At 35.0% G+C, this 13,324-nt stretch overlaps 2 protein-coding genes across 2 annotated transcripts; both read right to left on the bottom strand.

The window, feature by feature from the left end:
• Positions 1 to 58: 58 nt before the first annotated feature.
• On the bottom strand, positions 59 to 875 carry LOC147290487 (arabinogalactan protein 16-like). The gene is made up of 2 exons (XM_086238069.1): positions 528 to 875; positions 59 to 371 (listed from the first exon to the last, which is right to left on the bottom strand). The coding sequence occupies exons 1-2, from the start codon at positions 682 to 684 to the stop codon at positions 268 to 270; spliced, it is 261 nt and encodes an 86-aa protein (XP_086094195.1). The 5' UTR covers positions 685 to 875; the 3' UTR covers positions 59 to 267.
• Positions 876 to 3,465: 2,590 nt separating this feature from the next.
• Positions 3,466 to 8,352, bottom strand: LOC147290486 (tubulin gamma-1 chain). The gene is made up of 12 exons (XM_086235380.1): positions 8,040 to 8,352; positions 7,020 to 7,220; positions 6,771 to 6,882; positions 6,027 to 6,427; positions 5,739 to 5,792; positions 5,556 to 5,660; positions 5,152 to 5,226; positions 5,007 to 5,051; positions 4,771 to 4,899; positions 4,311 to 4,415; positions 4,155 to 4,232; positions 3,466 to 3,900 (listed from the first exon to the last, which is right to left on the bottom strand). Exons 1-11 carry the CDS (start codon positions 8,166 to 8,168, stop codon positions 4,164 to 4,166), a joined length of 1,425 nt encoding a protein of 474 aa, XP_086091506.1. The 5' UTR covers positions 8,169 to 8,352; the 3' UTR covers positions 3,466 to 3,900; positions 4,155 to 4,163.
• Positions 8,353 to 13,324: the final 4,972 nt, after the last annotated feature.

Below are 13,324 nucleotides of genomic sequence, written 5' to 3'. Positions count from 1 at the left end.
TTTTTTTTTTCTCAAACATACCACAACTACAAATGTAAAAGCAAAAATGAAATAGAAATGAAAGGAAACAACAATTTGATAATAATCTAATAGAAGCTAAATCAGCCCCCAAATGTTGACATTCATCAATTTGTCTAAAATCATATATGCACAAGCATAGTCAAATAACTCTGATAAAGGAGCATACAAAAACCAACCACCAATTTTTTTGTTTTTAACAAATCAATCTCCACCCATTTCTAATACACCTACAAAGAATCCTCCAACTCAAAAGAAATTGTAGGAAGATGCATCAAGAGGATGAATGAGGTATGTAAGCACCAGGGCCACTAGCATCAGCACATATGCAATCCCTTGGTCTATGGAAGTCCCTGCATAATTTTTATGCAAAACAAAAAACGATGAGAATAAGAATGAAATTATGAAAACCCTATGCTGAATCCAAGAAGAAAAACAAAACCCAGAATTCCAAAAACAAAATTAATGCCATCAGATCTGGTTATATAAAGAAAAAAAGAATTGCTTACCATCACTAGAAGGACCAGGGGCATGGGCAGGAGTAGCAGCAGGAGCCAAGGGCTCTGCAGCAGAAGCAGATGGGGATAGAATGGCCAAGAACACAAGTGAAAACACTGCCAAAACTCGGAAAATTGCTTTGGAAAATGAAGAAAAGCAAGCTGCCATTTTTACTCTCTCTAAAACTAAGATCTAAACAAGAATAAATCAAAGAATTTAAACCCCAAAAAAGAAAACAATGAAACCAGAAAGACAGAGAAAAATTTGAGCAAAACCCAATACAGAGAATGTGAGGAAAGGCAAGGGAGGGAGAGAGGTTGATTATATAATGGCGTTAAGAAATGAGGTCCAGAAGAAAAGAGAGGAATAAGGCAGGCCTTCTTGTTCCTCTGTGAGTGTGTGTATGGTAGTAAAATACGTGTGTAAAGAAGAAGGTGGTCCACTTTTTGTTTTTTGTTTTTTGTTTTTTCAAAAAATTTGCACTTTCAGTCTGCTGACGTGGCCATGTGGGTTTCTTTTGTTTGTTTTCTAATTGGTGACAGGCTGTCAGCTAGGTTGTCGCTGAGTCATATGTGTGTGTGTGTGTGTTTTGTTGTTGGAAACGATTCAAAAGCGTCTCTCGGATTCTACAATTCGGGCGGGGCCCACAACGGAATTAACGGCTAATTAACGGATAATTAACGGCTAGTCACAGACTCACACATACTTATTATTGTGTGACTCTGACTGACAGTGTGATTTTCATGGGTGAAATGAAATCTGAGTTTGAACGTTGAATAGGGTCAGTCAGTTTCAAATTGGAGCAATGCAAGCTATGGATTTTTATCCAACTTGTAGAAACCGTTTGAATTTCATTCTTTATTTTGAATAGGGTCACAACTCACAACTCACAAGCAGTTTTCTTTTTCTTTATTTTGAATTTTTATTAACTTATTGGTGCAATTTGGTGATAAAAGTTTTTCTTTGTTTGGGTAAATTCAATTTTTACAATTTGCTTTGACAGTTTGATTTGATTTGTATTCCATTATTTTTTATAATTTGATTGTAACCAACATTTTTTATTTCGGTTACAAGGAAAGATCAAAGAAAGAGGAAATTCAAACTCTGACCTTGGGTGTAAGGGTAAATGCTCTCAACCACTAGAGTTTTAAGTCCCCAAAATTGTAACCAACATTTAAATCCTGGGTTAGATTATTAGACAAAATAAATGCAATTTTAGTGATAAAAGTATTTTCCCTTTGTTTTGTTTTCAAGGAATGGTGAGGGAAGGGTATTCTTTGCCAAGGCTTAAAGCTAATAGAATTAGAGCATCAAATCCAAAATCAATTGGCAATGGGTGGAGAGGCCCAAGACTTATAAGCACATATGCTAAGCTCTAGTTTTCTGATGTGGGACATTGCTCCACATTACTCTCAACACGCCCGGCACGTGTGGCGATATTTTGAGCCTTACACGTGAACAAATTATATTAGGTGACGTGGGAGCACGTGTGGCCGTTGAGCCTTACACACGGATAACCTGGCTCTGATACCATAATAGAATTAGAGCATCCAACCCAAAACCAATTGACAATGGGTGGAGAGGCCCAAGACTTATAAGCACATATGCTAAGCTCTAGTTTTCCGATGTGGGACATTGCTCCACATTATGAAATTTCATTTTCAATGGTGAATGCAAAATTCCATTGCCTTGAAACCCCGGCAACATTGACAATAGTCAATAAGAAGATATGTATTATTCTGGAAATGGTCATTGAACAAAAGAGAATATGTAGACAGCTATAAAGTCTTATGGGACAGTTGATGGTCTATAAAATAATCACATCGTAATAGCAATTGTAGTAGACATGCAATTTTGTAAATGGCTTGTGCACTAAAGTTGTGTAAACTATTATTAATTATTAATTGTAATTGTAATTGTAATTGTAATTATTATAATTATTTTCATTTTAAGCTGGTGATTGGTGTTTTTGTCAACGATGGCCAGTACAGCTTTGTTGCTTTGTTTTCGTTATGAGTTCGGTATTGACGAATTGTTGTTGTCTTACCAGTTTCCACATGTTCTTTTGAAGCCTACTGATATATATTATTACTTCACTGTTTTTTTGCTTTGTGTTTCTTAAGCTTATACCAAGACTTTCAACCTTTTTTCTCATCCACTTTCGTACTACTTGAGCTACAACTCATAGGCTACTTCACTTTAATACATTAAATACTTGCAGGTTCAAGTTTTATTCTCCTCTTTCTGGCATTTACTTTCAATTTATTTATATTATTTTCTATAATAACTATTTAACCCTTTCTTCACGCACCTTCACACCTTTTATCATTTATTTCCAATAATAACTATTTCACGTTTCCATTACCCCCTTTTATTTGCATTTATTTCTAATTTATCTACAATAATAAACATTTCACGTTTTCTTACCCCTTCTTACCCCCTTTTTCGACATTTACTTTTAATACTAAATTAATAACTATTTAGATGGATATAGAGAATAATGCAAGGGTAATGCTATTGAGACTTTCCCAATTGACAATGTGAGATGTATAGTTAGTTTTTAGGACCGCCATTAAAAGCTGACTTTACATCAACTAACACCTCACATGATCAACTAGATATAGTCAGCTGAGAAAGTCCCAAAAGCATTATCCATAATGTGAAACAACCAGAATAACAAGTAGAATAACAAGTAGTACAGGCATATAGATAGGCCCACACACATAAAATTGCATAGGCACTTCTAGCCCAGCATTTGGAATTTAGTAAGACCATTGAACGTGACCACCATGAAGGTACAGTACTCATTAGTTATTCCCATAAGCAATGCTTGATGATCCCAATACTGTTTTGACAATAAAAAATGAAATGATACAAGAGAACACTAAAACACTCACATGGTCACTACGGTTATATGCATCATTCATGGAATGTTAATGTTCCACAAAATAAAACCAGTCACCATCATTGAAAACACCATAACAAACATATAAAGAAACCACTCCTGGGCAAAGCCAGGGAACATGCCATGTTATGCCAAAAGCTGTGTTAAAAATACGCCTACCAGCCTCCAATGGACCCAAAAGACAATAGTAGGCCTACCACAAGGGGAGGTAGTAGCATCATCATATTTAACCTAAGTTACTTCAACACTGCAAATCTCCTACATATCCCAAGGGAGACGCAAGCTAGGACACTAGTAAATACAGCAGCAATCAGTGAGATTCTACAATAATAAACAAAATGAAACACCCGAAAAAATATTACATTATAAACCATTCCTGTCGGGAAGAAATCAAACACAAAATGTAATGAGTATTTTACAGTGCTCCCTCCGATGTACTTTTGGCACCAACAGTTGCCTGCAACATGTCGGTTCCAATCCTGTGTAATCACCAAAAGAAATGAGAACATCAAAGGTAGTAGCCTCTAGTTGGTTTTGCAAAGCAATTGAAAGACAATGATGTGAATAGAGGACTGATCTAAGGAGATACATATAAACCGTCCCCCAAAACATAATAATCTAGAGCAATAACTACACGAGGGAATGATTTATTTCTTTGCATCTGAAAGATCCACATGTGACACTAATCACAGATATTCAGACAAATTTAAACAGGACCCTCGATTGCACTTACCTGATTTGTTCATACTGCCAATTTAGGGTCCACTGTTCCTGCAGCATTGCCTTCTCCTGTAAGGATGTGGTCTGGATCCTGGAAGAGATACATTTACTGGTTAATTTAAAAAACTAAATAGGGGTAGGGGTAAAGTTAGGCAAGTGTGCTAGGTACCTCCATTCCCCATTTGATATAATCTGGGGACTCACAGGCCTTATATTCATCAACCAAACTCTCAATTATGTCTCTTGATTCGTCAAATTCCGAAAGGTCATTCTCCTGTCCAAATTTTATCATAGTTATATGAGACCCCAAAATTACAAACATTCCATAAAGTTAGCACACCCAAAAAGGTTTCTCATCCATTACCAGTTCTACCAACTACTTAAAAAATAAAAAGGAGAAAACAAAAGGCAAAAAAAAGGCATGTTTCTTAGAAAATTAGTTAACAGTATAAAATAAAAATATGAAAAATCTACTGAAGCAGATTAATATGCATTCATCAAGTCAACAACTTCTCACCAAGCATTTCTTCTGTTCAAACAATAAAATCCAAGAGAGTAAAATGGTAGCACCAAGAAATTGACAAATATTGTCTGAAATAAAACTAACAGTCGTGCAGCTGGCAACTTACAGCAAACATTGGGAACTTCCGATAGTTGTCAAGAAAGGCTTGCTTCTTTCTTAACATCAAGTACTGGCTCAAACACTTGCTGAAGAGGTGGCGAATACTAGTATGGCTTGCTAGCATAAGACCACTGACCTAAAAAAGAAGCAACATACAGTTTAACATTGGAGACTTTCTAGACTTGATTATCAACATAAAAATCTGACAAAAGAAAGAATCTAAGATAAGAATTAGAGCCCTACCCTATGGGCAGTTTGCACATATGGAGACTTTCTAGACAAAGCAACCTGCACAAAAATGTAGAAAGTGCAAGATCAATTATCCAGAAAGTGCCAAAAGAATTGGACTAATCTATTATTTGCATTCGTTTTTACTGTGCAAAATCACCTGAATGCTTGCAGGGCCCCACTCAATAAAGTTAACAAGCTTTCTTTCACGTATCCTCTGCAAACTTTCATGAACCTGATTACAGAAAAAAAAAAAAAAAAAAGGCCTTTAAAAACAAAAGAAAATAGTAGGAGAGGAACTGAGGTGCTAAAAATTCTACCGTACGCAAGAGTTCTAGGTTCAATTTACACAAAAATATAGATATACTACCATATTAAGGGAATCTGGCCAACACTTAGCAGAAATATAAGATAATTGACTTTATTCCACAACAAATTCTGATGGTGAAATATGATCATGAAAAGAATAATGAATACTTTCATCCAATATAAATTTTGCTTGTTTGCAAGAACTGTAGGATTGCCATGCAAGCTACACTATCATTTTTTCTATTATTGTAATACCTGAGTAGGGTCCACTTCTCCTTGAATGATGTTTAATATTGATATGTACTTCGCTTGACTAGCTTCTTTTGTTCGAGCATATGAGGAAACCATGATATTTTTTGTCTGCAATAGGAGATCAATGTCAGAGGATTGCTTAATTCTGCTTTTTCGAAAATTAAAAAGGTAAGAAAAGCTTCTTACCTGCAGAAGTCTTCTCATAACATCAAGTACAGTGGTTTTGCGAATCACATTGGCCTGCCAAGAGGAGATATATTTGCATAAGACAGCTGAAATGCTCATTTAGAAGCATAAAATGAACATTAAATTTCTGCAACAGTAAGAGATGACAATCATCTTCCACATTTCTTTCTATCTCTTATCCTCTATTTAGCACATGCTCAAGCATGCACATGCACACACATAAGTATTTGCATGTATATATAAAGACACAAACACATATATAAGCTAACGTGCATGACTGTATCTTACTTGGCGCTCGACTGTGAGGGGTGTATATCCTGTCATTAGAAAATGACATCTTGGTGTTGGTATTAAAGATGCAAGAAGACCAACCAAATCATTGTTCATGTACCCTGGATATCTCAGAGTGGTTGTGCTGGCAGACATTACAGTAGAAACCAAAGAATTTGTTTGAGCAAAGGTGGGATTTGTTAGATGAAGGCGTTCCACAGCTATTCTATTCAAAGCAGTGTTATCAAGGACAACAACACAATCAGCATTAAGCGTTAGTCGCTTAAGTGTCAAAAGTGAGTTATAGGGCTGGACCACCACATCACTTGTTTCCATCTGGTTAGGAAATACACTGTATGTCTGAACCAGTTTTTTGCTGTATCGGTCATTCAAAGTCTCCAACAGATAGGAACCCATACCTGCATTGTATTTTGTGAGTACACTCAAAACTTACCCAAGCAATAAAGTACTTAAGCAGTCATGAACAAGAAGTACCCTTGTGTTAAAGCACACCACAGCCATTGAAGCAAAATTTTGCCCAGATGGCCTTGGAGACACTGAGGGTAGTAACCAATGTGGCATTATAAAGCCCCAGCCAAATTCTATCTTGTTTAAAATGTGTACAATAATGAAAAGTTATATTTAATTTAATTGACCCAAAATTGCAGTAAATAGGAAGTATTTTGATCAAATGTGTTATTTAAATTTTTTAACTATGAAAGGGAAAAGTATTAAGTAAAGACTAAAAAGAAGCAAAGAAACCTGAGCCTGTTCCTCCAGCAATTGAATGGCACAGAACAAATCCTTCGAGACTATCACTCCCATCTGCTTCTCTATCAATCATGTCCATTATAGCCTCTTCAACATCCTTTCCCTGATCAGAATTTACAACAATTTCAGTCACTTACATGCGAGTTAAGCATAAAGCTTTAATATCATAAAATTACCATGAAAGAAACTGGTAAGTATCTACAGAAAGTGCCTCTCTAAACACCTGACCAAGAAACAAACCTGATCGTATCCATTGGCCCAATTATTTCCTGCACCACCTCCATGATCCGAAACAAAGATGTTTTCATGATTGTAGAGATTGCGATATTCACTGTTTTGAATACCATTAATGACTCTGGGCTCCAGGTCGATCAGCAAAGCTCGTGGTATGTAGTGCTGATCATCAGCTTGGTAGAAAAACACATCTTTTCTGTCACCTCCCTGCAGAATTTAAATTTCAACAGATAATTACAGAAATGTATGTCAAGACCGGAACTGACGATTACCTATTTTTGATAAATATCTTCTGACCAGCACTTGATAAGGTTGCTATACTGCCTAATGCTTAATGACCCTTACTGTTATTCACATAAGCAATACATAGCTCCTCATTACTATTCTGATTGACATGTCTCATTACTTTCCTCAGTAGTCCAAAACAAAAAGTAGACCATCAAACTACCATCAATTCTTTAATCTAAATTTGTCACTATAATGGAAATCAAGATAACTTAGTCTGGACATTTACGATTCATCTATCTCAGTAGCTCTACTCTCTTGCATAGGCCTGATAGCATTCATCTCAAATATCTCAACAAGGGTACACTTAAATACTAGAGAACCATTCAGAGAAAGTAAATGCTTGAGTTATCATTTGGTCGTTGAGAGAGAAAAAAATAATCTCCATTGAACTAAAATTTTTAATAGTAAATTTTCATCATACCGTCTTGAGAAAACAAATTTCCCCCTTAATTAGCCTCAAAACCCAATTCAGCCAAGTTTAGACAACTATGGACTTGATTTCCTTTTTATCCATCATAATTCTCTTAGCAACCAAACATACCTAAAAAGTTTACATACAATTTATCACACTTCAACAAAGCCTAGCACACCTACTCGGCTCCGTTTCCTCAACTTCAAAATTCTACTCCCTTTTCTCAGCAACCAAACACACACACACACACAAACACTCGCAGAGACACACACAGACACACGCAGAGAGTATCTGGGTAGGAATATACTAAGAAAGGAGTGAGGGACCTGAGTGGCAAAGTCCTCGAGAATGCCTTCTTTGCTGATTCCATGCTCGAGGCAGAGCTGCTTCCAGAACTCCATGCCGATCTGGTTCCCGCATTGTCCGACCTGCAGTGTGATGATCTCTCTCGGCATTTTCCCTCACTTTCTTGGAAAACCCTAGGGTTTGTTTGGATCCAGGGAAAATGAAAAAGGCGCGGAATCTGGCGCGGAGGCTCTTTTTAGTTTAAAAAAAGAAAGAGAGTGAGTGAGGATTGAGAGGAAGAGAAATGTGCGATAATTTTGGGTTTAGTCTCCGGAAATTTGGCTTTCTGTTTTGGAGTTTGGACTCACTGCACTGTCACTGTGAGAGATAGCTTTTATACTGGTCCACTGAAGAATGCTTTATTTTTTTCCTTTTTCTTAATTTACATTTTTAGTCTCTAACTCTCTAATTTATAATCTAAGAATAAATTGTTATAAGTAACAGTTCGTTTTCTTACTAAAACATAGAGAAATTATTATGCATAATTGATATACCGTTACGTAATGTAATTAATTCAACGTGTCATAATATGAGTAAATATTATTAATATTATATTTTACTAATATAAATTTACCGTCCAATAATACTCTTACATGTTGGATTGATTACACTACATAACGGTGTATCAAAAACACCCAATAATTTTTTCAAAAATGTTATCAAATTTCTTCCATGAAAATTTGACTCTGGTACACATGCCTTTTTTTTTTTTTTTTTCTTATAATGTTTATTTGTTAAGTTCTTTATTTATATTAGGTATCAATGTATCATAATTAATATGTGGGCAGGTAAATTATATTAATTGTATTCAGGAAATAAACTTGAGCAGCAAATCAACAAGACAACAAATTGGATAAGAAATTCATTTTTTGGAACTTCAAAATGAGCTGCATATATCAAATCATAATCAAATCCTTAAAATAAGGGATATTAAATGGTGCACAATTAAATCATGAATACTAACACATAAAATCAGAAATATGGATAAGGGGTGAAAAGAAAAAACAAATAGAAATGAATAAAAATGCTAACATGAACTCTAATAAATAATTGAATGCTATATATTATTATGTATAGCCTTTTTTTATTGAGAATTTGAGGGATTCTTCATTTAAAGGTAAATAAAGGATGCGAAATTATTCTATTATATTTTGATGATCGAAACTGTCTATATTTTAGATCTTCATTGAATGATATCTTTACAAAAAATTAGTTAAATAGAAAATCATTTACCCATTAGATTAATAAATGGTCATCATTTAAAGTATTTATTGAAAATATTTTGTTCATCTATTTATTTGATCAAAGTTAGATAACTTAACGATTTTCGATTTATCTAATTTTCTAACTTAATGCCCCAACTATATTTTTCAACCTTTATTTTAATTGACAATATTAGAATAATGTTATGGAAGTTGAAAAATAATAGTTGGAATAAAAAGTTTTTTCGATAAATAGCATCTTCCTGCAAAAAATTCAAGAGTTAAACATTATTGTTGACTATCTGGCATTTTGGGCCAGCAGCTTGGGTTGAGTTTTCATTGCTTCTCCTCTCCTCCCCTTATATTGGGCCGATTTGAATATGTTGACTAGATTCAAGGCTATTCCCTCGTAGGCTGTAGTTTTGTTTTCGAAAAAAATTTACCTATAATAGATATATGGATTAACTTAGCATTTCATAAGATAGGTTTCATCTTGCAATTAAAGAAAGTTTTATGTGATGAATTATAAGAGTATATGTATTATCATGTTATTGGATTGAAATCTCAAATCAGTCTTTCTTTCTTTGTTTTCTGAACTTAGGCATACCATTGTACCAAAAAAATCACCAGATTTGTAAACCTTCGGGTGTCAACCATACATAGTTAGACCACCAATACTCACTAACACGTTACCTACCAGACTGAGATGTGTTGGCATACTAAGATAAGATGTGCTGGATGGAGACTTAACACAAATATCTTTTTCTCTCTTGTTTTCCCTCCCTCACAAGTAAAGTCAACAACCAAGTCTAATTGAGGCATTTGATGCTACAACACATTGCAACTACTAATTGTAACTTCAAGTCTATAACAACATTGCAGCTACAATTGAAGGGTCACACCACATATCTCCATCCTGGCTAAGTACTGTTTGCTAATAGAGAAAAACAAAAAGAAAATAGTAAGAATGAAGAAATTGATTCAACTCTTTGTGCCTAATAGCAAAACCAGATCATTGGAACCATCTAACATATTACTCCATTGGTGCTGCATATTTTAATTCATACATTGACAAGTGCGAGGTGTATGTGCACCATTGTTTGACTACTAATAAGAAAGCTTTTGATGCTAATTAAGAATGGTTACAAGGTAAACCCTTCTCTCCAAATCACACCCCTTACCAATGTTTGAGTCCAAAACATGCATATCTCTTAATACAAGGAAAGGCTACTACTGCTTGATTGCGTATGTCAATGAACAATATAATAATATATGAAGTTAAAATATTACGATTACTTCTAGTTTGCAAAGAGGTAAGATATTTGTTGATTTAACAATTCAAGTCCCTTTTCTAGTTTCATCATCTGTGAGAAACCAATTTGCTAACCAGTTTGATTATTTGAATTGCTGCAGAATTCTTTGGTTGACACAGAAACAAAACAACACTGTGTGATGCCAGAGAATAGAATGTTTAGGCCAATAGAAACAGAACAACAAAAACTTGCATCCCAGTTCTGAAGTGTCACCAAAACCCAAAGTTGGTTATTCATTCTTTATATCAAAGGAAGCCAGAATCACTTTGTTTTTCTTTACACTTCAATTCCTTGATAGTATTGCTTGAAATCCATTATTGAAAAACATAAAATTTAGTACCAGAAATTAAAGCCCATCATTGATAAAAGAGAAGAAGAATAAGAAGAAGATGATTATATATAGGTAATATGTCAGCAGCTTTTCATACATCACCAAACATAACAAACCACATATCAAGCTCAAAAAAGCAATACCCAGATCATGGGATTGAGCACAAACATTACACAGATTAAACAACTACATAGCAGTTATTAGTACCAGTACACCATCATATCTAACTGTGTAGTACATAACCAAAGCACTAGGTCTAAGACTCTAAGTTATAACAAAATCAACCATACCTAGCTAAAAGATAGCATTATTTCACATACTACAACAACAAATTAACAAGCTTAGTGAGACCAAAGGAAAGCTCCTATGGCAAACTTCCTCTTCTGTTCAACATCCCCAGTGACTGGTAAGCCATACTCTTTAAGCAAACAGTCAACCTTCCACTCTGGCATGGTCTCATAGTCAGATTGGGTGTACCTTGGGTAGTGCAAAGGCATCTGAAAGTAGCCACAGCGCTCTGATCTCTTGTGCTGCCCATTGGCTGCTGCTGCTGCTGCACTTGGCCTAGCAGCCACTGATTCCATGCCACCTCCACTCATATTTGTTTTGGTTTTGTTTTGTTTCTAATGCTTTGGTTGTGTCTCTTTCTTGGGCAACTCTACAAGGTATGAAATTTGGGTTTGTTGAGTTATGTAGTTGTAGAAGCTTTGAGGTGTATATATAGAGATTGAGAAAGTGCCAGACAGAGGAAGGAATGTGTTGGTGCCAAGCATTGTCGAGGCTGTACAATATATGATATAATAAAAACTGAGAAAACAAAGTTGGAAAAGGAATCAAAACAGTTAAAACCTACTCCATAAAAGAATATTCTAGAAAAATTGAACAATAGCTGTAAATACCAGAAAATGATTAGGAATAGTGACAGTCCCACAAGAAACATGTACAATTTTTTCTATTTTTCAAAGACCCACAAGATGATATTGGTTGTTGAATAGAGAAAAAGGTGTTATAGAAAGAAAACATCATACATTATATTTTTTAAAAACATCATATATTATGTTTTTTCTCAAGAAAAATCCAAATTCAATACGTTTACTGGAATATTTTATCCACAAGGGACCATATATCATGCTTAACTTTGTGTTTTCCACACCAACCTACAAAGTGGAAGACGTGCCTTACCTCCTTAGTCCTTTCCACACATTAATGATGAATTCAGACTCTGTCCAAGTAAAACTTTAAAAAATAAAAAATAAAAGGTAGGTTCAAAGTGGCAATTTTATAAGCTAGAAAAGTAAGCATACATAAACATGAGAAATGTGAGTAATTAAATTACAATATTATAATACATACTTGAATTGCAAGATTTTAATGGGTACTGATCGAGTGCCTCTGGATCAACCAGCAGAACAGAACCTGCAGGCCTAGACTTATGTATCCCATGTAATTTCTTTTGCTAAAACCATTTTAAGCATAAACCCGGATGAGTAATTCAATAAAAAATGGTGAGTAAAAAATGAGTTGTAAATTAAGACATTCTAGATATAAACCCTCAAAAACCTAAAAATACTCAAATTTACCTCATACTTACGGTATCCAAGATTTACTTGAGATTTTGTATCCAATGAAGGAGTAGATAATTCTTACTTAAGAAGCCACTTTGAGGATTACTTGTAGCATACGAACTTTTGCAAGCAACCTAACAAACCAGTTTTTGACTCTAGATCAAGTAATGATTTTTATGGCATAATAACTCTCCCAACTAAACCGCCTAAAGACTATTATGGTATGATAACTCCTCCTACCAAACAAACCCAAATAATTCCCAACCTCTCTCTCTCTCATGGAGTTGGGCCCTCCAAATCCATCATTATGAATCTGCTTATTCCAAGATGCAGAAAAAAATCTCTTACCTGTAAAACCAGAAGAAGGGGCATGCATACATTATAATTTTCTTTTGAAATCGCTAGAAAATGAATGGTGAAGGAAAAAGATAGCTAAACTTTCCTCAACTGATTAAAACCAGGTCTTAAATACATTGATGGCAATGACTCGTTACCACTAGGCTATGTATATTCAATGCAACCCAAGTTATTGTCCACACATTTCACCTCTGGAGTGTGAGACATGGCTAGCAATCTGTACATCAACTGAGTCTGAAAGCATTCAATACATAAATGTAACAGTACAATGCATAAGTAGCCATCCCACTATGAACATTCAACATTGCTCATAGATAAACCATTCATAAAGAAGGACATGTAATAAGCAAGAAATATAGGCCACAGATGGTGCCTTGACCCTCACACCATTCCTGTCGGTGGGTGGAAGCAGAATCCCATTCACCAGTGACCCAAATGGTGGCACAGCGGCGTCGTTCCAGGGATTAATTAGGATTAAACGTTTTGGGTTTAGAGTTT

This window comes from Dryas octopetala, chromosome 3 (genome assembly GCF_963921425.1).
Source record: "Dryas octopetala chromosome 3, drDryOcto1.1, whole genome shotgun sequence".
Classification (NCBI taxonomy): domain Eukaryota; kingdom Viridiplantae; phylum Streptophyta; class Magnoliopsida; order Rosales; family Rosaceae; genus Dryas; species Dryas octopetala.
Note: the sequence above shows the minus strand (reverse complement) of the source record. Positions and strands in the feature narration are given on the sequence as shown.